The 23,727-nt window shown below is 45.0% G+C and overlaps 1 protein-coding gene across 5 annotated transcripts in view; it reads right to left on the reverse strand.

Annotated features, from left to right (window-relative positions):
• Positions 1 to 23,727, reverse strand: part of LOC149328607 (uncharacterized) — a 126,694-nt gene that overhangs the window by 33,656 nt on the left and 69,311 nt on the right. For 3 of the 5 annotated variants that reach the window (XR_016285872.1, XR_016285870.1, XR_016285869.1), the window contains 6 exons: positions 22,792 to 22,909; positions 18,094 to 18,788; positions 15,995 to 16,198; positions 14,396 to 14,459; positions 10,103 to 10,265; positions 5,305 to 5,427 (listed from right to left, as the gene is read on the reverse strand). Coding sequence is in view for 2 of the 5 variants with exons in the window: in XM_089562291.1 (XP_089418417.1) it covers positions 2,867 to 2,870; positions 5,305 to 5,427; positions 10,103 to 10,265; positions 14,396 to 14,459; positions 15,995 to 16,198; positions 18,094 to 18,788; positions 22,792 to 22,909 (1,371 nt within the window). In the remaining 3 variants the exon portion in view is untranslated. Of the gene's footprint in view, positions 1 to 2,545; positions 2,871 to 5,300; positions 5,428 to 10,102; positions 10,266 to 14,395; positions 14,460 to 15,994; positions 16,199 to 18,093; positions 18,789 to 22,791; positions 22,910 to 23,727 lie in introns of those variants that run through there. The other 2 variants (XM_089562291.1, XM_089562292.1) reach the window with 2 other exon arrangements.

Raw genomic sequence — 23,727 nt, forward strand, 5'->3', positions numbered from 1 at the left:
TGTTATCGTTCTCATCAAAGAAATGACAGCAAATTTCACAATACAACAGTAATGAAATTCTTCACAAAAATTTTTCAGTAATCGTTGCAGTGGGGTTCACCTGTACTTTGCAGAGTGCACCTCACTGAAGAAGTCCATTATAGAGGCTAGACGGATGTGCTCACATTGGTGCAAAAAAGCCCCGTAGTCTAGGAGATTCGTCGCTTGATCTCACACAGGCCTCATAAACTGCAACCATATCCGCCTTAGGCATAGATAGACCCCTCCTTGAATCTTCGTTTGCGAAATTAAAACCATCAGATGATACGTAAATGTCCTTCACCTGAAGGTAGACTTTCAAAACACAGCTCATCAGCACTGCTCCAGTTTCGAATGTGGCAGAGTTCTTTGAACTAGCAAAAATATAATATGTTGTTTGCATTGCTTATTTATTTATTACAAATACTTTCAGTGCCCATCGGGCACTATCATAGGACGATATATTACAAATGCAAAGGTAAAAAAAAGTGCAAACTAAAATGTGAGGTCAATTACAATATGAAACGATACAAACAACTATTACTGTAACTAAAGAGGAGACAAAATATATTCTATAGCAAGCATAAAGTTTTCAGCTACAAATTTTTTCCACGATGCATAAAACAGTACAGTGGAAGTATGATCTGAAACAGATTCATGTGATGCTTACTATGGCAGATGAAAAATCGGGCACGAACAGCATCTTATCCAGGAGCAAATTCCCTTCTGGAATTATTCTTGGAAAGAATGACAACTTAAATATGTTTGCAATTCTGTGCATAGATGTAACAATGCACAAGTGTTTATGGGTGGCTAGTTAACAAAATGCGGTGAAATCTAGTTCGAAATGTGCGAGAAACAAAAGCATGGTTAGCCCTGCCCAGCGTTTATAACACAAAAGATTTTTTAATCATTCCATGTTTAGCTCATTGACCAGTGGAGGTATCACCGGTAAGATACCATAACTCAGACAATGAACTGATTCCACCCCCCCCCTCGTTTTTTTTTTTACGTTGAGAATTTACTTTTTTTTTAACCTCGCGTAAAAAAATGCAGACCTAAACTTCAGGATCGGTGTTCAGCACGTTCACTTTACCGCGCCACGATTGGCTGGCGCTGTCAGCTATCATAAAATTATTGAATCGTGCCATGAGACAGCAAACACATTCTGAAGCAAATGATGCTAAACACCTGTGACATGATCACAGGGAGACAGCTTGTCAACCGCATGTTTTTGTTGGTGTCGGATGGATGGATGAAAGGACCAACAAACGGCCATAAAGAATGATACGAAATTTTGACTGTTACAAAAAAAAACTTTTTTTTTTCCCACAGTATGAACTCTCGTCAAACTAGCGCAGACTTTTCTGGAAAAAAAAGTGAGTTCCTTATGCGAGTCAATACAGTAAATACTCATGCATACATTGTTTGTTATTTTGTCATATAATAGTGCATTCAATTGAAATAGTTATAAACGAGGTGGTGGCGGTCAAAAGCTTGGTTTTGTTCACTACTTAGTTCATGCTAACAAGAGAATTCATAAGGATTCTCAGCACACAACAAAAATCACTATGGATGTGGGAAAGCACAAGACAAATCCACACCTCCTCACGTGCGAGGATAGTGATTTCAATTTCAGTTGATTGCAGCAGCTTCTTCCTGTGCTGTGAACCATTGAGTTGTGTCCTCTACACTCTTTCGGAAGTTGGGGATAACCTCTGGATATAAATAGCCTTTCTGAGTAACACAAAAAGCATTCCACCACTTCTCTGGTTGAATTTAAGCGGGGACGAGGGCCTTAAACCTCACCTTTTTATTTATGGATAGAATCTCATGAAATTTCACACACAGATGTGTTTTTCTCTTCTGATTCCAAAAATGTAGTCCTAATTGAGCTGCTGATCTTAGATCAAAAGTTATCTTAAATTCTAGAGTGTAATTAGGCAATTTCTTATGCACCTTTAATCAACTTTCTCATTACATTGTGTTGCTTTTAATTACAGGAACTGATAGCCAGCAAATTCCCATACCCGATGACATTCTTACTTCTTTTGTTTACGCCACATATAAATAGCAATCTACAATTAGCTTAACAAGTTGCAGTGTCAAATACTGCGACCTTTTACTCTCGACACAGTATACCAGGATGACATCTCTTTTCAGAGAAAAACAAAGAATGTCACCGTGTATGGGAACTCTCTGGCTATCAATTCATGTAAATAAACGCAACAAAATGCAATGAGAAAGTTTGTTAAACCTGCGTAAGAAATCACCTAAATGCATTCTAGACTTTGTAAGATTTAAGATCACCACCTCAATTATGATTATATATTTGGAATCAGAAGCGAAAAATGCATCTTCGTGCAAAACTTCATGACATTCTAGCCATAAATAAAAATGTTTGTTTTAAAATGCTCGTCCCCCCTTAATAATCATGGAAAACTACATGCAAGTGAGAGTAACTAGCTAGGAGTGCTTTGTTCTGAGTCAAAACACCTGTAAATGGCAGTTAGTCAAAACACGTGAATACAGCAAAACAGAACAAACAGTTCACTTTATTGTGAGTGATGCCGTTTGCCTATAAGGCAGAAAACAAAGTATACACATCGAAAGAGAAACTGCATTGGAAGCTTTTTCATGTCCTTTATCATTCAAATGTTGATGCTGAACACCAGAAACATGTGTAAGGGCCTTTTTACAAATGTAACTGAGAGATGGAAACACTCCACCAGCTCTTTATCACAGCTGGCATTCCCATCTGGCCCACTTAATAAGCAATTAATCAAAATTAAAACTTGAAACTTATCGCCCCATTTTGAAGCTTGTGCCATGCGGCTTGCATGAAGCTTCACCTGAAAAGCAAAGAACAGAGTATAGTAGTAGAAAGAATACTTTAAAAACAAGGATTCTAAGTCGCTGATTCATATAGCATAAAGCAGGTTAGTAATATATGCGTCAACTCCCAAGCTTAAAGGTGCACTGAAGAGGAATCTGAACTCGTCTCTTTTGCCACGGGAACTCGGTCTACACGTTCCCAGCATTCTTAGAAACTTCTATTTATTGCCCTGTGCGGCCGATTTCAGTAATTAAATTGGATTAACGTCCAGCTCCCACCTTTTTTTTTTTAATTCCCTGCAGACGGTGGGAGGAGTTGACCAACGCATGGAGTACCTTTCAGGCAGTCTCGTGGCGACTTTCCTTTCGCTTTTATTTTGTTTCTTTTAGGTTTCCGTGAACAAATAGGTCTAGTCAGAGACTACATAGCTGCAAATTAGGCCCACGGAAATAAACATACGTGTGGACTCTTAGCTTTCGCCGATCACTACGTATCACTCCGCCGATGGCAGAGCGACAAGCCACCACGGGACTGGCTGAAAGATTGGTCGACTCCTCCAACGCTTGCGGGGAATTAAAAAAAAAAGGCAGGAGCTGGGATGTTTAATCCGATTTAAATGAGGGAAATTGGCCGCACAGGAAAATAATTCGAAGTTTCTAAGAATGCTCAGAACATGTAGGTCGAGTTCCAGCGGTGAAAAGACAAGTTCAGATTCCTCTTTAGTGCACCTTTAAAACACACCCCAGTATTAATTCTGTACTGGATGACATGCTAAATCAGTATCTAGATTCTGAAATTATTGACGAAATGCCATAGACCGGCTTTGAGGTGACATGTATGTTACTTTTCAAGATGCATCGGACTGCATCGGATGTAGACAGACCATAAACTTACATTGGGAGACTAGTCATATATCTAATGCACATCTTCCTTACAGTGCGAGTTTTCAACTCCCTACCCTCATTTTAGAAGAAACCTTGAACATGCTAAACTAATATTTTAGCCATGAGACTGTTCCTTACTCTTCTATTGCTTAGCTCGTCATGGAAACTAAATTGCCACAATCCCATTTTTCAAGTTTCCCAACCACAGAAGCAAAATTAACTTTAGGCTATTAAAGACAAATTCCAAATTTCTTGCCTCCAATCTAAAGGAGGACTGTTCTCTGCATTGAAGGTTGCCTGTGAATTTGGCATAGAGGTAACAAAGTTCTGCCAGAACACTTTGGTAAACAGTATCTGTGATATTAATGAACCGCTAAAAATATATAAAATATGCAGTAAGGCATTCATTAGAGAAAAAAACTGTCACTTTATAATTATTTTTGTTGTCAATCATCAAATTAATATATATAGGTAGGATACAGCTTAAGTCTGCAGTGAAGCTCTGCCCACATTCAGTACCACAGCACAGATTTCCTCCAAGACAAAAAAAGCAGTCACTTTTCTTGTTACCAAAACAAGAAGATGACTATAAGAAAAAATTCTAAGCTCTACAATTTTGATACCTGGCTTGTTTAATAAAGTCAAACAGGAAAAAGCTGATTTCGTTTACTGTTGCGATTGCCTTGCGGAGTAATACAGGACGCCACGGACTGTGACCCAGTGTTAACGACTGCTGTTTTCTTAAGGGGGGGAAGCTGGTCTTAGAAAAAAAATTTTTCTTAATGAAGTCACAATAATGGAATCTTCAAGAAACAAAATGTATTTTTGCTTGCTGATTCCAAATATGTGATTTAATTTTATGAAAAACAAGTCCTTGTACACTTATGTAACTATAATGTGTTATGTAACTTTTTGCCCAGAGCTTTCAATAAATTTTGCAGCAGGAAACTTGCTAGGACGAATGCCATCGGCTTGTCTTGACATCAAACTATGCAGTAAGGGCAAAATTATTATCCTGCCTATCACAGAAGTCGAGTTACAGGGTTCTGAATTTGCCACTTCCCAAACAGGAAGAAACTGATAATTTGAAAATCCTATAACTCACCTTTTATAGCAGGCAGGGTGATAATTTCACCCTTATTGCATAGCTTAATGTCAAGAGAAACCAATGGCATGTAGTCTAACAAGTTTCCTGCAGTAGAATTTCTTTCAAACTCTCGACAAAAGTTACCCAACATATTGCACAAGGACTTGTTGTACATAAAGTTAAATTAGATATTTGGAATCAGCACGCGAAAATGCATGTTTCCTGAATGTTTCATGGTTGTGACCTCATTAATAAAAATTTATTTCTAAGACCCTCCCCCCCCCCCCTGAAGTTGTATCCTACTATAACTGCAACAATTACAGTCAGGACAGTCATCCAGCAATTTCGCTGCTAACCATCAAATCAGAATAACTCAGAAGTAAAATTTACTACAGAAACCATGCTGTATTTTCTCCACTGTGGCTCCCGCTGTAAGCACGTGGCTGTAACAGATGAAAGAGGTAAGACACTACACTCACTCAGCGTGGGCAGTGGTCCGCAACATCTGCTCGAGTTTCAGCACTTTTGAATGGACAGGGGTCCACACCCTCTGGCCTCCCCTTCTCTTCCTGCCCCACCTGGGGTCCAACTCAAAGATCTGCCTGCAAAGAACCAAAGTTACGAAAGCCATTCACATTTCTGATCTGCCTGTAAAGGGCAAAGTTATGAAAGCCATTCACATTTCTGACACCGTTAGGACACCTCAATGTAATACCGCAAGTGCACTTTTTTGGGGCTTTCTCTCATTATACATTTCATCATCAACAGCCTGACTACGCCCACTGCAGGGCAAAGGCCTATCCGATGTCTCTCCAATTAACCCTGTCAATTGCCAATTGCGGCCACCATATTCCCACAAACTTCATCTCATCCGCCCACCTAACTTTCTGCCGTCCCCTGCTACGTTTGCTTTCTCTCGGAATCCACTCCGTTACCCTTGAGGACCAGCGGTTATCTTGCCTTCGCATTACGTCCTGCCCAAGCCCATTTCTTCCTCTTGATTTCAACTACGATGTCATTAAACCGCGTTTGTTCCCTCACCCACTCCGCCCTCTTCCGATCTCTTAATGTTACACCTATCATTTCCCTTTCCATAGCTCGCTGCGTTGTCCTTAACTTAAGCTGAACCCTCTTTGTTAGCCTCCACGTTTCTGCCCCATAGGTGAGTACCGGTAAGATACAGCTGTGTTAGACTTTTCTCTTCAGGAATATTGGTAAGCGACCATTCATCACCTAGAGAACCTGCCATATGTGCTCCACCCCATTCTTATTCTTCTAGTTATTTCCCCCTCATGATCCGGATCTGCGGTCACTACCTGCCCTAAGTAGACATATTCTCTTACTACTTCCAGCACCTGGCTACCAATTGCGAACTTCTGTTCCCTTGCTAGGCTGTTGAACATTACTTTGGTTTTCTGCATACGTGAATTACCGTATATAAGAGTGTAAGGGCCGCACCTCCTACTTGGCAGCCAGTAATTCGAAAAAAAAAAAAGAAAATTGTCAGCCAAAACTGTTTTCATGTGTGCATGATTTTTACCACGTGGTACTTTCTGCTGGGAGCTAATAGACTACGATAACTGCCTATCACACTCGGTACGACCACAGACGTGTTGTGGCATGCACCACACTCCGCCTGGAACTGTGAAAACATGGTGCCCCAGCGTTGCTAACTCGCCTTCTGTGCTCGGCGTTCACACCAAGGACAAAATATTATGCTGCACAAAAGCTAGAATGGGGTGCATCCACGCTAATAGCTTTCTAATAGTTTCCTTTAGTTTCTAATGTTTCCTAGTTTTGAATAGTTTCCTTGTAAATAGCTTTCTATTAGTTTCCACGCTAATAGTTTCCTTGTGGCGACGCACCACCCACCAGACTCATTCAGCCGATGTCAGTCAAGGCATCAGGCTGTCGGTCAAGGCCTGAGCTTTGGCCATCTTAAAGGTGCACTGGAGAGAAATCTGAACTCGTCTTTTTGCCACCGGAACGCGACCTACACGTTCCCAGCATCCTGAGAAACTTCGATTTATTGCCCTGTGCAGCCGATTTCCCTAATTAAATTGGATTAACGTCCGACTCCCGCCTTTTTTTTTTTTTTGAATTCCCCGCATACGATGGGAGGAGTCCACCAACACATGGACTGTCTTTCAGGCAGTCGCGTGGCGACTTTGCTTTCACTTTTATTTGTTTCTTTTAGGTTTCCGTGAATAAATAGGTCTAGTCAGAGACTACACAGCTGCAAATTAGGCCCCCGGAAATAAAAACTCTTTGCTTTCCCCGATCACTATGTGTCACTCCGTCGATGGCAGAGCAGCAAGCCACTATGGGACTGGGTGAAAGGTTGGTTGACTCCTTCCACCGACTGCGGGGAATAAAACAAACAAACAAAAAAAGTGGGAGCCCGATGTTAATTTGATTTAAATTAGGGAAATCGGCCGCACACGGCAATAATTCTAAGTTTCCAAGAATGCTCGGAATGTGTAGATCGAATTCCAGCGGTAAAAATACGAGTTTAGATTCCTCTTCAATGCACCTTTAAAGGGGCCATGAAATGATTTTGGTCATATTCTAATGCAACAGACCTCTACAGGTAGTCTTTGCGAGCATTCGAGTTAAATTTGAAAGCTCTGCATGGATTCTATAATTTACAAGCCATTTTTAAAAATTGCTGCTCAAAACCGATTACGGCAGCATCTCGCCGTGCGTCCTCAGACATCCCTACCCCAGTGAGGCGAATGAGCACTTTCGGTGAGCCTTCTCACTGGGCATGCCCAACTGACATGGCCGGAATGGGGCATGGTGGGGTGCAATAGTGACCTGCTTTATTTTTTTTTCTTTCTCTCGCAGTGGCTTGCTCGTGCGCTTTTTGTTAGCCACATTAAATACCATTTCATAGTCCCTTTAACTTAACAATCAAGTGACGCTCACCAGTAAACTGATCTAGCAACCTGCTCAACTCCGTGTGGTTAGTTCACACCGGTCGCCAGGTGCACGTCCTATCGTCCACACTTGCAGTGGGTTATGTATTTAAAAGATTCGCAAGGGCTGCGCTAATTCGTCATAAAAATACATGTCACAGCATAAAAAGGGGCCACGTAATCGAGGCTCCGCTCTACCTGGAAATATTTACATTAAAATGCCTATCCTGTGTAAAGACTGCACCCTGTCAAAACCACAAAAAGAAGGGGGCCCTAACACGAACATACAGTAATCCCTCGTTATAACGAAATCGCTTTACTCGAAATATCGCTTTATTCGAAATTTCTTCCGGTCCCAACCCAAACGCATGCATTTTAAGCCGCATTACTCGAAGCGCACGAAGAGCTTGACCCGCTTAGAGCGAAGTGGCGAGCGTAGGCATCGCCGCCGTGGCGGCGCCCCTTTGCGCATGCAGTGCGAAATTAATACCGCCGACGAATTAAACTCATGCAGGCATAGAACAGGCCACAAAAGTACCAAACCCACGATCGATGACCTGCTTAGTAACCAGCACCAAGAGAGTGTCGAGTGTCCCCTGCTCAGCGGGACCAAATTCCATGGTGCAGCGCGCCCGAACCGTTAATCTCGGTCGGAAGCGCATTCCTGGTGTTCCCCGTGACAGAATCCACACGAAAAAAATGGCAGTGGCTTAGCTCTGGTTAAGCCTGGATATGCAAGCGAAAAGCTGCATTTATGCTTTGTTTGACGTCATGGCTGTCGCAGTTCGCGCACAAGGCAATGGGAGCACCACGGTAGCGGTGTAGATTTTGAGCCAACTTCCTCGCTACCACTTCTGGGTCTTCTTTTCTTCCTTCCATGGTGAATGTCTGCGTCTCTTCTACGGCAGCCGCCGCCGCTCACACGTGCGTTCTCGCAACGCCTTGCGAAAGAACCTTCTCTTGGGACCGCGGCGAGACCGTGCAGCAGCGGCAAGGGGTAAACCGGTGGCGTGGAGAAGTGGCGATGGAGCGCAAGCGCCGCGGCGCGCGGCCTCTTTTATGTCCGCCGTATCACAACGCGTTATCACAACGCCTTGCGATAACGCTATAAGAACGCGATAAGAACCGCTAGCAACGGCGAAGGGTAAACCGGTGGCGAGGAGGAGAACGGAGGGGGTGGCACGGAGGGGGAAGGGCGCGCGGCGGCGGCGCCCACGCGAAGCGCGGTGTTGACGAGCCTAGTGAAGCTTTTTGCTTCAATAAAGTTTTCGTCGCGCTTTGCGATGCCAGAAAACCGCGGTGTCTTGAATGCGGAAAAGTGGCCGGTCATGCTCGATTCGCGCCATTCGACTAGACAAACGGTCTAAATGAGCGTTAGGGTCACTGAATTTTGTTGTTACGGCGGGAAGACATGTGTGAAAAGCGAGCGCGATTCAACGCGGCGCGAGGTTGCGAACGGCGCCGCAGCGTCCGATCGCAGCGCGCCGCTTGCGTCCAACCTGCTAGATGTCAACGACGGGCTGCCCGCGGCAAACGCGATGACGGGAAGCGGGACCCAACGCGAGCGCGGCGAGCGGCAGCGTCATGATGACGTAGGGCGCGCTCCTTTGAGCCGGAGCCGGTCTCGACGCGCGAGCGAGCGAGCGCGCATCGAGACCGGCCGTGGCCTGCCAGCCTGTCGATCAGCCTGGATCCCGTCTGGATCACAAAAATGAGCTAAAGCTTGTTCTTGATATAGATAATAAACTCTGGTATAAGCAATTTGAAAACTGTATCATCTTTGAGGATCGCTGACCAAAACGAAGTTGCTGGCAGAACAAATGTTTTACGAGAAAATTTTCTAGCGAAAGCTACATTGGCCACGAACTTGCGATTTCGCTGTGGCGGTGCTCCGAGGAGGCACAGAGACCGACCTTGAGCCGTTGCCTAGCAACCGCCGCAGCTGGCGGACGCCGCGCAGCGTCCGCCAGCTGCAGCGGTTGCTAGGCAGCGGCTCAAGGTCATCCGCCAGCTTCCTCGCAGTTGTGGCGCAATTAAATCTCGACAGTTTTAGCTTTTTTGAGCGGTCGCTTATATCGAATTATCGCTTATAACGAATTTTTTCGCCGTCCCGCTGACTTCGTTATAACGAGGGATTACTGTATACGGTAAAAAAGAAAAAAAAGGAGCTGGACCTGACTTCCATGCCCAAACCTTGGATATATAAGGTAAGGCAGTGTACAAAAAAGCAGGACATAACAACACCACTTGCTAATTATATAGAGATGTAAGAGAATGTATATATATATATATATATATATATAGAGAGAGAGAGAGAGGACAAAGCAGGAGTCATGATCTGACGAGCAAGACAGCTTACCTTTGAAGGAATTCCATTGTTGTGGCTGCAGCATTGGCATGCTCAACATTAAACACACAGTGTGCCAAAAACATGAGGCAAGTAGCCTCGCTGAAGTCGGTGGGCGAGTCAATCAGGACCTCCTGCTGGTAGTACACGTAGCACTCATTGCCGTGAATGCCACCTGTAAGAAGTTGGCAAACACGCAAGAGAAATGAGGGAACAATCCTGGGCTGCCTGAACAGCATAAACGAAAAATTATACATGACAAGGATACAAGTTCTAAGAGCACTTGCTGCTGGGCTAGTTGGTTTTGGTTCATACTTGAATAGGTTTTAGGCGCAAAAAACAGACGAGACACATAGGAAGGTAACAGGACGGAGCGCCAACTTCCAACTGATTTTATTGCATGCTTGAAACGTACTTATAAATCTTGTCGTCACATGAGCAGGAGGGTCACCTAAAGTTCAAGAATGACTTGAGACGGCGCGCTCCAGAAATTTCTTTTCACAGTTAAACAATACAACTGATGTGTCGCTTACGCACATGTCACCTTTCTTTTTGATAAAAAACGCTTCTATCAATTCCCTAGCCGTAGTGTCATTGCTTTTGGCCAGAATTTGCACATCAGTGAAGCATGGCTCACAATTGCGGGACGGGCACTTACTGATGTGTTTAGTTAGATGTGTGCCTTCCTTTTTCTGCTCTACATTTCTCTCATGTTCCCTCGCTCGCTCATTCAGGCACCTGCCTGTCTGACCTATGTAGGAGCGCCCGCAAGACAGGGAGATTTCGTAGACAACCCCTTCAGCACATTTCACGAACGGGCTCCTGTGCTTTGTTCCACAGCCTCGTTCCTTGGTGTTGTCTTTATCAGTACGGGAGCAAAGGCCACCCAGCTTTCTTGGTGCCGAGAAGGCGAGCCGTACAGCATGGCGGCTGGCAACTTTCTTCAAATTATGGGCCACACGACGCACGTATGGCACCACCACAGGTCTTGCCTCTTCTCGAGGGACCTCTGGCCTAGCTCTACCAGTACTATTCTTTGTCTTGTTAAGGAGACTTTCAACCACCACAGTCACGAGCGAACGGGGGAGCCCGGCTACAAAAAGCCTAGCCAATTGGTGATTAAAACTGTCCCGCATTTTGTGAGGGCATGACTCTTTGAGTGCCGATTCAAGGCAAAGCGAAGCAATCCCACGTTTCACAAGTTTAGAATGGCAGGAGTCAAAAGGTAGCAGCTGCTTCTTTGCACGCAGAAAATATGACCAACAGACCCGATCACCACAGAACTCAATTTTCAAGTCTAAAAACTGTAACAAATCATGATCAGGTAGTTCGTGTGTGAACTCCAGACCCTTTCCATGCTCTCTAAAAATAAATAAAACACTGTGCACTGTTTCGTTAAGGTTGTAAAGACCTTCTTTAGTTAAAACAATCATAAAATCATGAACATACCTAAAAACTTTAAAAACCTTGTCAATGGGTAAAACTTGCTGCAGAGCTTGGTCAATATGAGATAAAAAGATGTGACATAGCACCGGTGCCACACAGGACCCAATGCATATGCCTGACTTCTGCAGAAAAAACTGCTGGTCAAAAGTGATAAAAGTAGATTCCAGGTGAAACTGTAATAGGGTTAAAAAGTCATCTATGGAAATACCGGCTGAGTTCTGAAAAGAATTCGGGTCATTATCTTCAATGCACTCCCTAACAGCGGAGAACAAGGGGCCATGAGGAACTGAATAGAACAAATCTACTACATCCACTGAAAAAGCACTCCCAACATCAGGGTTGGTTTCAAAAAAGTCACAAATTTCATTTGACCATTTCGTCAAAAAAGGATCATTTACATGCAGCTTAGACAGGTGCTTAGCCAAATACATGCTAAGATTTTTCTGCCACGTGCCTTTTTCAGTTACAATAGTTCTAAACGGCATGCTTTCCTTGTGAGTTTTGACAGAAAAGAAAACATTGAGCGCGCTCTTTTTGCTATCTCTAATTTGGTTAGTAAGGGTGCTCAACCCCAAATGATCGCATAAGGCCATCGCGGCCGATTTCACTTTTGTAGATTTTTTAGAAATTGGAACAAAATTCTTTCTAACCGCCTGAGTTGCTCTCGCTGAGAAGTTATCATCCGAGAGGACTACAAATCCGCCCTCCTTATCAGCTTGTAGTAGACGCAGTTGATTCCTTCTGCAGTACGGCACAATGGCTTCCGTCGACATTCCCTTGTTTCTTGTGGTGTTCGGATAACCTGACTTTAGAAGGGATTCAACGCCTTCCAGCAGGCATTTTTCTCGCATCTCCGCTGTGGCTTTTCTTGCAATTTTGTCGGCTGATGGCTAATAGATTTTGAGGCGGCACTTGTGGCTCCACTGCGCACTTCGGTCTTTTTTCCAAAACAGATTTCATCTTCTATGGCAGATGTACATCACCCATTATCACCAATCCTTCACCACCTTTCTTGCTTCCCTCAGCAAACAGCTGAGCATGCACGTCCACTGTTGCTCAGTCATCTTTGAGGCCAACTTGGTGATGGACCGAAAAGTGTCCTCAGCGACACATGCAGGACTTTGTGCAAAGCAGGCAACACGCAGAAGGTCATAAAAAAGGCGATTCTGGCGCCATAACTCCGACCTGAGGATCTTGCTCATTCTTTTTACGTGACCCCACGAAGGAAGCACTGGACGGAAAAGCGCACTGCTACCTTTTGACTCCTGCCATTCTAAACTTGTGAAACGTGGGATTGCTTCGCTTTGCCTTGAATCGGCACTCAAAGAGTCATGCCCTCACAAAATGCGGGACAGTTTTAATCACCAATTGGCTAGGCTTTTTGTAGCCGGGTTCCCACGTTCGCTCGTGACTGCGGTAGTTGAAAGCCTCCTTAACAAGACAAAGAATAGTACTGGTAGAGCTAGGCCAGAGGTCCCTCGAGAAGAGGTAAGACCTGTGGTGGTGCCAGACGTGCATCGTGCGGCCCATAATTTGAAGAAAGTTGCCAGCCGCCATGCTGTACGGCTTGCCTTCTCGGCACCGAGAAAGCTGGGTGGCCTTTGCTCCCGTACTGATAAAGACAACACCAAGGATCGAGGCTGCGGAACAAAGCACAGGAGCCCGTTCGTGAAATGTGCTGAAGGCGTTGTCTACGAAATCCCCCTGTCTTGCGGGCACTCCTACATAGGTCAGACAGGCAGGTGCCTGAATGAGCGAACGAGGGAACATGAGAGAAATGTAGAGCAGAAAAAGGAAGGCACACATCTAACTAAGCACATGAGTAAGTGCCCGTCCCGCAATTGTGAGCCATGCTTCACTGATGTGCGCATTCTGGGCAAAAGCAATGACACTACGGCTAGGGAATTGATAGAAGCGTTTTTTATTAAAAAGAAAGGCGACATGTGCGTAAGCGACTCATCAGTTGTATTGTTTAACTGTGAGAAGAAATTCCTGGAGCGCGCCTTATCATGTCGTTCTTGAACTTTAGGTGACCCTCCTGCGAATGTGACGACAAGCTTTATAAAGTACGTTTCATGCATGCAATAAAATCAGCTGGAAGTTGGCGCTTCGTCCTGTTACCTTCCTATGTGTCTCGTCTGTTTTTTGCACCTGAAACCTATTCAAATAGGATACAAGTTCGTGGCTCTAAAGATGCAATAACAGGATGTTAACAAAAAGAATCATATAACTTTAAGCCCCTACCAGATATGTGCTCAGTGGACTTTGTTATAGCAAATAAACTGCATCACTATTTACTCTTCATAAAAAGAAAAATTCCTAATGAATTTTCTAATCCTTTGTCCATGCTTGAAGCATTTCGTTTGCTTCAAGCATGTAGCTACTAAGCAACCTGGTCCGGTGAACTCGAACTATAAGCAAGTTAAATCTGAGTGCTACAAACTATTTCAATGACCACGTAGTACTGAATGCTTCTATTAAATAAAAGACACTACAATCACACTCCAAAGCATATGCCTGAAATAAAGACTCAGACTCAATAAAAAACTGATGTATGCTGGTGCTAGCTTGCAGCCTTTCAAAGATCACTGATTTAGAAGTTTTTTCAGTTTGCACAAAAGTGAAGCACAATAAAAGAAAAAACTCCAGACTGGGATGCAACTCTAGCAGCCACACATCCTCTAAATTAAGTTATTAATAGCTGTCGAATGAGCCATTAATACAAATCCAAACGCCTTTTTTTCTGCTTTAAAATACTATGGTAACAAAGCTTTTACTCAGTAAAAAAGAACCAGAACAATTCCTTACATTCTCTACTGCGCCGTAACAACATGCAGTATAGAAAGAAGTTTAACTTACCAAGTGCGACAACAACAGGTGTCGATGGCAGCTCTAGGGCCTTTGATGTGATGTTTGCGCCTTCCTAGAAAGAGAAGAAAATATTGTTCACCTCAGTTAAAGTGGGAAACTATAACAGCTGTGGACTCTTCCACTGCTTGCAGAGTTGGAAAATAGAAATGCATATATTTCGCAATCATCTGGGCTAAAGGGGCTTTGAAACAACCTGCGAAAACCGTAAAAAAAACTTGCACAATCACTACACTCTGTCATCAAGAGCAAGTGAGCCAATAATACACGTCTACATGCAGGGTAGAACCCACAAAAGCGCCTGAAAGTTGGTGAGCCCTTTCCGGTGACTTTTTCAAGCTCGCATCCTCCTCTGTCTCACATTCCTGCGTATTTATGTTCAGAGATGGCAATCATTAAGATTCTTTCAGATGTCACACAGTTTCCGTGGCCACGGCCAGTCGGCTGCGTTGGTCCGGCGAGCCTAAAAGCTCCATCCCCCCCCCCCCCCCCCCCCCCCCCCAACCAGAGAATTCCCGCACACATTGGCAGCTCGCCATGGGGTGACGAGAGGTGAGGGAAAGGCACAAAGACACTGAAATGCAAACTCAGCTTCTACAAAAGGCATAAAAAAATTCGGCTGTGGCTTAGCTAAGGTTACGCCTGGATATCTAGAAGCGGAACGCTCTCGCTGATTTTCCAAATCCCAAGCTACCACTTCTGGATCGGTGTTTCTGCGCCGTCCGACTGTTGCTTCTCCTTCCATGGCGAGTGTCTGCGCCTGTTCTGTGGGCAAGCGCGCCTTATATACCCTTCCTTTCAAATGCGCACTGCGCACCGCTGTGGTGAAAGGTCAAACGGTGGCGAGGAGGAGAAGCGGCGGTGCACATGCGCAGTAGCATGCGGTGGCACCTAAAGTGGGTGGTCAGTGCGGGCGGAAATGTAGCTGGGTTCATTAATGTATTTCTCTTTTGGAATTCCAGTTTTATTATTAAGCACATTATAAAAGAAAGAGAGTCTCAAATATTTGCGCCTGTTTTCAAGTTTGAATCTATGTCACAGTTGCTACAAACAAAACAAGAGGACGCCACTGGTGCTAGCAATGCGACAGTGGCTTGTTGTCTTTGCCATCACCACAGACAATCAGATGATCCAACTTCTTCTGATCAAAGGCAAATACCGCAAACAAATGAGGTACAAAATACCTAGTACTGCCGACTGAATTCCATTTCCATGCGATATTTGAGATCGAACAATTCACCGGTTTGCCTGAGAAGCATTCTATGATGACCGTAAAATTACGGAACACTTTGTATTTACACATCTTGAACAGCTCTCAAACATCTTGTACGTGAAACACTGTTATCCAAGAGCTCGTTTCATTATTTATTGCCGCTAAAAACAATAACGCAGACAACAGTTCTTTTTTTCTTCTGAAGTATTTTCCACAAAAACAGAGAAGAGGTATGAACGACCGAGACACTTGCAAGGGACCGTGGCCAGGAAGGACCCTGTGGTCAGGATGAGGCACTGACACGACAGCGGTAGTTTAACTGATCGCCCAAATGAACTTTCCAGCCAAAAGTAATTCACAGAACGTGCACTACTCACTTCGAAAACTTGGTAGAGGGCGCTGGGGCGGTCCTTAAAGTAAGCTGCCAAGAGGGGCATCAGGGCGGCCTCGCAGGCGGCTTCGTCTTTTTTGCTTGCATACTGTGCCTCAGCGAGCAAATACATTACATCCTTGGAAGGAGCCTTTTCAAGGCTCTTCATGAGCAGCGCAGCATAGCTGCACACGTTGGCTCGAAATGTCGCCTGAAATACAAGAGCCTGCATTGCAGAAAACAACTCGTGCATGCCGCAGTGAAACCTAACACTGCTCGGCTCCAGCCACAGCCCACTATAGGCGCAGCCATGAACAAAAGTTTAAAGGAAGCGGGTTTGCAGAAAATTTATTTATCATCATCACCACCGTGACTACGCCCACTGCAGGGCAAAGGCCTCTCCCATGTCTCTCCAATTAACCCTGTCCTTAAAATAACTGTACTTAGAAATAATTAGAATCCACATCCCAAAAACTATTGTCCATGATTGTACATAAGACATGTTAGGGAGGCTAAAAAGATGCAACATTCACAAACACATTCAACCACTCTCGACATCTAACGCTCTTTTGACACTCTGTGTCCATGCAGCACACGATAACCCAGTGCGTTTCCACCATTTCAGCGAAAGAGTTTCAGTATCTGTAGAATAATTGGTTTTCACTCAGCTATTTTTAGAAATAACATGATTGACAGAGCCCACAAAGAGCAGAGATGCATTGAAAAGCTCAGAAAACTACCAAAAGATACCAAGCTTGCAAGACTGAACAATAGTTATATTTCCCTGTCTCCTGTTCAGCCACGACTGGAAAGCTGATCTGAATGTAAAACTATTAAAGGTGCACTGAAGAGGAATCTGAACTCGTACTTTTACTGCTGGAACTCGATCTACACGTTCCGAGCGTTCTTGGAAACTTCGAATTATTGGCCTGTGCAGCCGATTTCCCTCATTTAAATCGGATTAACGTCCGGCTCCCGCCTTTTTTTTTTTAATTCCCCGCATATGATGGGAGGAGTCAACCATCCTTTCAGCCAGCCCCGTGGCAGCTTGCCGCTCTGCCATCGGCGGAGTGGTATGTAGTGATTGGCAAAAGCAAAGCATATTTTTATTTCCGTGGGCCTAGTTAGTTTGCAGCTATGTAGTCTCTGACTAGACCTATTTATTTGCGGAAGCCTAAAAGAAACAAAATAAAAGCAATAGCAAAGTTACCATGCAACTGCCTGAAAGGTACTCCACGCGTTGGTCGACTCCTCTTACCGTATGCGGGGAATTAAAAAAATAAGGCGGCAGCTGGACGTTAATCCGATTTAATTAGTGAAATCGGCCGCACAGGGCAATGAATCGAAGTTTCTAAGAATGCTGGGAAAGTGTAGATCAAGCTCCCGTGGCAAAAGAGACGAGTTCAGATTCCTCTTCAGTGCATCTTTAAGGGGGGACACTGGTCTTGAAAAAAAAAAATTTTATTAATGCAGTCACAGTTACGAAATCTTCAGGGAATATGTATTTTGGTGTGCCGATTCTAAATATGTCATTTAATTTCATGTAAAAACAATTTCTTGAGCACTTATGCACTTTTTATGCTAGTATTTTGCGGAGAGTTTTGAAGAAAATTTGCTGTGGGAAACTCGCTGAAATGTATGCCCTTGGGTTCTCTTCACACCAAGGAATACAATAAGGGTGAAATTGTCTTCCTGCCTATCATAGAACTTAAGTTATAGAGTTTTGAAGTTGTCGCTTCAGAAATGAGAAGGAAAGTGTATATTCCTGTTTCTGAAGTGGCAGCTTCAGTACCCTATTACTCAAGTTCTATGAGAGCCAGGATGATAATTTTACCCTTATTGTATTCCTTGGTGTCAAGAGAACCCAGTGGCATACATTTCATCGAGTTTCCTGCAGCAAATTTTCTTCAAAACTCTCCGCAAAATACTTGCGTAAAAAGTGCATAAGTGCTCAAGGAATTGTTTTACATGAAATTAAATGGCATGTCTAGAGTCAGCGCACAAAAATACATGTGCCCTGAAAATTTCATAACTATGACTAAATTAATAAAATTTTCTTTTCAAGACCAGTGTCCCCCTTAAGAGTCACTGCTCGAAGTTCTGTACCTGCACATCTTTCCCCAGAAGGTTGTCGCAGTGCCTGTAAAAAAAAGGCTGGTGAAACAGCAGAGGCCACTGCTCTTTCACTAGTGACATCGCGTGTGAGGGTTTCTCACTGTTGATGAACTCCCTCTGAAGCGCAAACGTCCTGTCCATGCTGGTCACTGCCAGTGGAACATCAATGTCTTGTAACGCCTTCGAGCCTTCGTTCTTCAAAAACTCAATCTCTGCCTCCAGGCTTTCCGCCGTCTCCGCTTGAGCGAGATGCCGCCCGTTCTGCCATCCGTAACTGCAGTTCTTTCCTCTTTCGACGACGCCGTCCTTTGGCTGTGATCCGGACCGATTACGGCGGAGGTTCTCCACCCTATTCTCAATTTGGTGAAACAAGGAGTTGTACCCGCTCCCCAGCACCTGTCCATCAAAGGCAATGTCCTTCAAGGAGCCCGGATATTTCTTAACGAGGTCCTTGGCCACTGTCCGTATTAAATCTCTTCTTGGATGAGGTGTCCATTCCATCATTTGGTCCACGACGACTCGCACCAGCTCTCGCCTCAATTGTGACGGGAGAGGCAGCGCGTCAACCTCAAGGTGCTCTCGAACATTCTTTGACAAACGCTTTGTGTCCACGATGAATGTGTAGCAGTCGTGACGTTGAGCCTTTGTAGGAGAGTCAGCCTCTCTTACTGCACGTCGGTCTGTTACTGTAAGAGAGAAAAAAGACACAAGCTTTAGCTTTGCCTGACTGATGGCAAAGTTTTTGTTTTCTGTAAAGCATGATCAATAAATTAGACAGGCAGAGCAGAACGGTGGGGCTAAAAATTAACATGCAGAAAACCAAAGTAATGTTCAACAGTCTAGCAAGGGAACAGCAGCTCGCAATTGGCAGTGAGGTGCAGGAAGTAGTAAGGTAATATGTCTACTTATGGAAGGTAGTGACCGCTGATCTGCATCATGAGAAGGAAATAACTAGAAGAATAAGAATTGGGTGGAGCACATATGGCCGGTTATCTGAGATGATGGATGGCAGTTTACCAATATCCCTCAAGAGAAAAGTATACAACAGCTGTATCCTACCGGTACTCACCTATGGGGCAGAAACGTGGAGGCGAACAAAGAGGGTTCAGCTTAAGTTAAGGACAATGCAGCGAGCTATGGAAAGGAAAATGATAGGTGTAACGTTGAGAGAACGGAAGCGGGCGGAGTGGGTGAGAGAACAAACGCGTGTTAATGATATCCTAGTTGAAATTAAGAGGAAGAAATTGGCTTGGGCAGGGCATGCAGTGCGAAGCCAAGATAACCGCTAGTCCTTAAAGGTAACGGAATGGATTCCAGAGAAGGCAATTACCGTATTTACTCGCATAATGATCGCACTTTTTTTTTTAAATTGACACAAATTTAGGGGTGTGATCATTACGCGGGAAAAAAATTTTTAACAAAAAATTTTTGAGCCCCAAAAACGAAAAAAAGTTGCAGGTCAGACTACCCTTGTCACTGGGGTAACTCGGGCGCGCTACCCGCAACGCCGCCAAACGCGGTTATCGCGAACCCGGCGATCTCGGCTTACATCGTTAACCGGTAAGATAAGAGTGCGAAGAGCGCGCGAGCTGGCCCACTTCAAGAACGTAGTACTTTCTTCGCACTAAATCCCGTTTCAAGAGCAACGCATCAAAATAGTCAGTGTGTATAGAGCTGCGCGACGGCGCTTATATGCAGCCTTCGATCTCGTCCGATAGCGCGGCAACAGCGTACAACAGCAACGTCCCGCGGCTCTCAAGCTACGCATTTTACCGCCATTAGCCCGAAAAATGTCCGGTCCCTGCCGCATCGTTGAAGTAGGCGACAAATTCGGAACGCTTGCAGCACCAGATTCCGCGAGCTTACCGCAATGATGCCGCCCGCGAGCGCGGCGGACGACGGCGCTCTGTACTCCCTAGTCGTCGCTAGGCCTAACTTGTTTCGTATCGAAGCCACAGTGGACGGCGCTTTAGAACTGACCAGTGCTATAATGAATGTTCTACTTATAATGCTGCCTTACTGACAGCCTAATTGCTTCGTATTAAAAGAGGTATATACGATCGATTTCAGCGCCACCTTAGCAGTGGAGCGCGTGCAAGCAGATCGGGTCACTCGTGCTGCAACGGCGGCAGCTGCTACGCGGTTGGAAACGTAAAACAAGCTTGTATTGCAGTTATTACTCCTATTAGCAACTCCGTACAGGCCAGCGATCCTCAAGGCAGATTCATTTTTGACTTTCCCCTATCCCAGGGCTTATTATTTACGAGAACAATAAAGGTTAACCGGATCACCATGTCACTTCGTTGCACCGCAACCCAGAACGGTGGAGAGCCTTGCGACAACGGCGAACCGTGATTCGAGATTACCGCAGATAAGTTTGGTATCCGCGATTAAGTATAACCGCATTTAGACTGCCCATGTGACTGCAGGTCCGCAATGCTGACAGAGCAAGATGGTCATCTGCATGTGCCATCTGTCAGGCAGATAGCAAGTACGATCATCGTCGGCTAGACTCGACATCGTCGACAAATTGCAGCGGCAAGTTCAGGGTGCGATCATTACGCGGGGAATAAAAAAAATAGAATTTTGCGAACAAAATTTGGGGGTGCGATCATTACGCGAGTGCGATCATTATGCGAGTAAATACGGTAGATAGCAAGAGACGGCAGAAAAATATATGGGTGGATAAGATCAGTTTGTGGGGATATGATGGCCGCAACTGTTCAAGGACAGGGCAAATTGGAGACACATGGGAGAGGCCTTTGCCCTGCAGTGGGCATAGTCAGGCTGATGATGATGATATTGTGACGAAGACGAAGCTGGCAGTGGCGCGGGACGGAGCGCCCGCGCTAGGCCAACGGCCATTAAATCATCTCATAGCCATGGTTCACCACGTCTCATTCTTCAGCTGGCCGCCGCGTAACATTTGGTGTGAGGTGCTGGGGTCCCTTCATCGCCATCCTGGTCATGGAGCTTCGGCGTCCTGGGCCTGCCGTGGATGTCGGCCGTGAGTACCTGGTCAGCGCCGCACGGCCATGCCCCAGCCCGCCCGACCTGAACCGACCTCGACGCTCACCCCAGCCCCGTCCCCCGCCCGGACCACACTACACGACGACCCAAGACCCGACGGACCCAAGACCCGACGGACCCAAGACCCCACCGACCCAAGACCCCACTGACCCCAACGTGAAGACACCGTCCCCCTGCCTCTGCCGTTCGGTGCGTCCAGAGACCTCGGCCGTCAGCTCCTGGCACCCTACGGCCCGGATGCTTCGTGACCCGGGACTCATTCCCTCATCTTTCTCATCGTGGCGGCCAGCACTGCACCATCTTCTACATATTGTTCGATCCTTCACTCAAGACCATCGCCATTTCGCCGTCTGTTCGTCACCGATCGGGACGATCGCTCGGTGGCCCCGGGTAGTGTGACGAAGACGAAGCTGGCAGTGGCGCGGGACAGAGCGCCCACGCTAGGCCAGCGGCCATTAAATCATCTCATAGCCATGGTTCACCACGTCTCATTCTTCGGCTGGCCGCCGCGTAACAATATGAATTATATGCCAAATTTTTATTCTGTATAAGCGACGAACGCTTTATGTACCGAATTTTGTGCCCATTTCAATGTTTGTATCATTATTTTTTTTTGTACCACATTACCCACTCCTGTTATAGCCCGTGAACAGGGCTGACAGTATAAATAAGTGAAATGAAATGACAACAATGTGCCTCATTTGTATTCAAAGGCCACGCTGTAGACCGTAGTTGTTTATAGCCTTGTAACACCAAAGAACTTCCTTTTCCTAGAGTGCTTGTTTTGATACTGCTGCTGTGCAGCTCACCGCATAAATGCTGTTATCATCTTGCGTAAAATCTAAAAATACGTCTCACAACCCACATTAATGTATTTTTTTTTTAACCGACCGACTCCATGAGTAAGGACATGGCTGCTTGACTTTTGGACAAGTGCTGTGGCCTCCAAGGCAGTCAGCTGCACTGCTTAGCACCTCAGCCTCTAATGGGAATGCACATACAGAAATGTCTGCGTACAGGCATGAGCAGGCCTGTCTAGAGCACTCTACTGGTGCGCTGTACAACGTACTATAACCAAAACCTTACCACCTGTTATGATTGATGTGCCTGAGCCTTCGTCACTTTTCTTACTTTTAAGCAGCTACACCCTGTCACAAGAATTGTTTGTGAACTCATGGCTGCTTTGAAGACACTAAAAAAAAGGGGGGAGACGGTGTGTGTAAGGCTCATGAGATGGCGCTACTGCATCCGACGCTGTATACATACGCTGCTGAGTACAGCCTTAGAGTCTTTGCCCACCTGGAGTCAGCTAGTGCGGTTTGTGCTTGAAGCAATGTAACCCACGCCAGCTTCTTCACTTATGTAGACCACATAAAGTAGAGAGAACAAAGCATCTACTGCAACACGGCGAACCTAACTAGAAACAATGCTACTTTGAAGACGGCAATAAACACTGTCAGAGAATAACACCAAAGGGAACCTACTGTGAAATCAACGGTAGATCTACTCTCAACCCAGCAAGCCTAGATGCAATGTGGCTTTGCTTTGTTTCAATAAGAATGCTAGACGCGTACCTCACGGTCAATCAGCGTGAACTTTTGCAGCTATGGTTGCGTGCGCAAAATAACAACGCGCGAGAACCAAGAAATTCCATCTCACCTTGTTCAGTAGGTGGTGAGGCAGCGCCAACAAGAAACGTTCTTTCTTGCGGAGGAAGCTCCTTCAAGAGCTTTTTGAACACGCTCTCCTCCAGCTCTGATCCGTCCTTGAGAAAGACCTGTACAGGAAAAAATTGCGAGGACACTTTGGCAACTAAAGTGTTGAGAGGCGAAAGCCAAGGACACTATGCCATGACAACTACCGGTCGATGTGATGTCACACTGTTCCCGTGGCTATATCGATACCCAAACTGTGCACCTTTCGGGGATCTTAAGTGTTAACTGCGCTTAATTACAGATTTTTCTATCTAATTTGACACAAATCCGACGTTTTTCCGACCATTCTGTGACAATTTTCGTTATGCCGTGATGACTTCCGGTGGATGTGACGCCACATCGTTCCCGTGGCTATACTGACGTCCGCGCTATTTCGTTGAAATTTCAACAATTTTTATTATAATTAATTAACTAATAAAGTTAATCTACAGTCATCAAACTTAGCTTCTGATTCATTTTTTCTCCTCTATCTGAAGCAACCATTCATTTTCTCCTATCTTTTTTAGTTTCTGAGTTAAAATGATACTGAACCAAACTTTCGGAGCTGCTCTTTTACATGTAAACAACAGCTTGACTGCTAAAATTGATAAATCCGACAAGCATTATAGCAAAAAAGGCGGATGACACGTTTTTTTTTCACAATTTATTTTAAGATTTTGCTTCAGTATCCCTTTAACACAATGTTAAACGATGCCAAAAGTGTGACACCCTCTGCTAACGGACGACAGTATGAGCCGTTAAAGGCTTTATGCGCCTTACCATAAAAAACTACAAAGTTCTCGAATAATCGTGTGTACAAACACATCCGTTCGGTTGAAAACGGTTAATGTGTACCACTAACCTTAGAGGTACTGCAGTGTATCAAAAGTGCAGTGCACTG

This window comes from Amblyomma mixtum, chromosome 9 (genome assembly GCF_055824585.1).
Source record: "Amblyomma mixtum isolate Tamu chromosome 9, ASM5582458v1, whole genome shotgun sequence".
NCBI lineage: Eukaryota > Metazoa > Arthropoda > Arachnida > Ixodida > Ixodidae > Amblyomma > Amblyomma mixtum.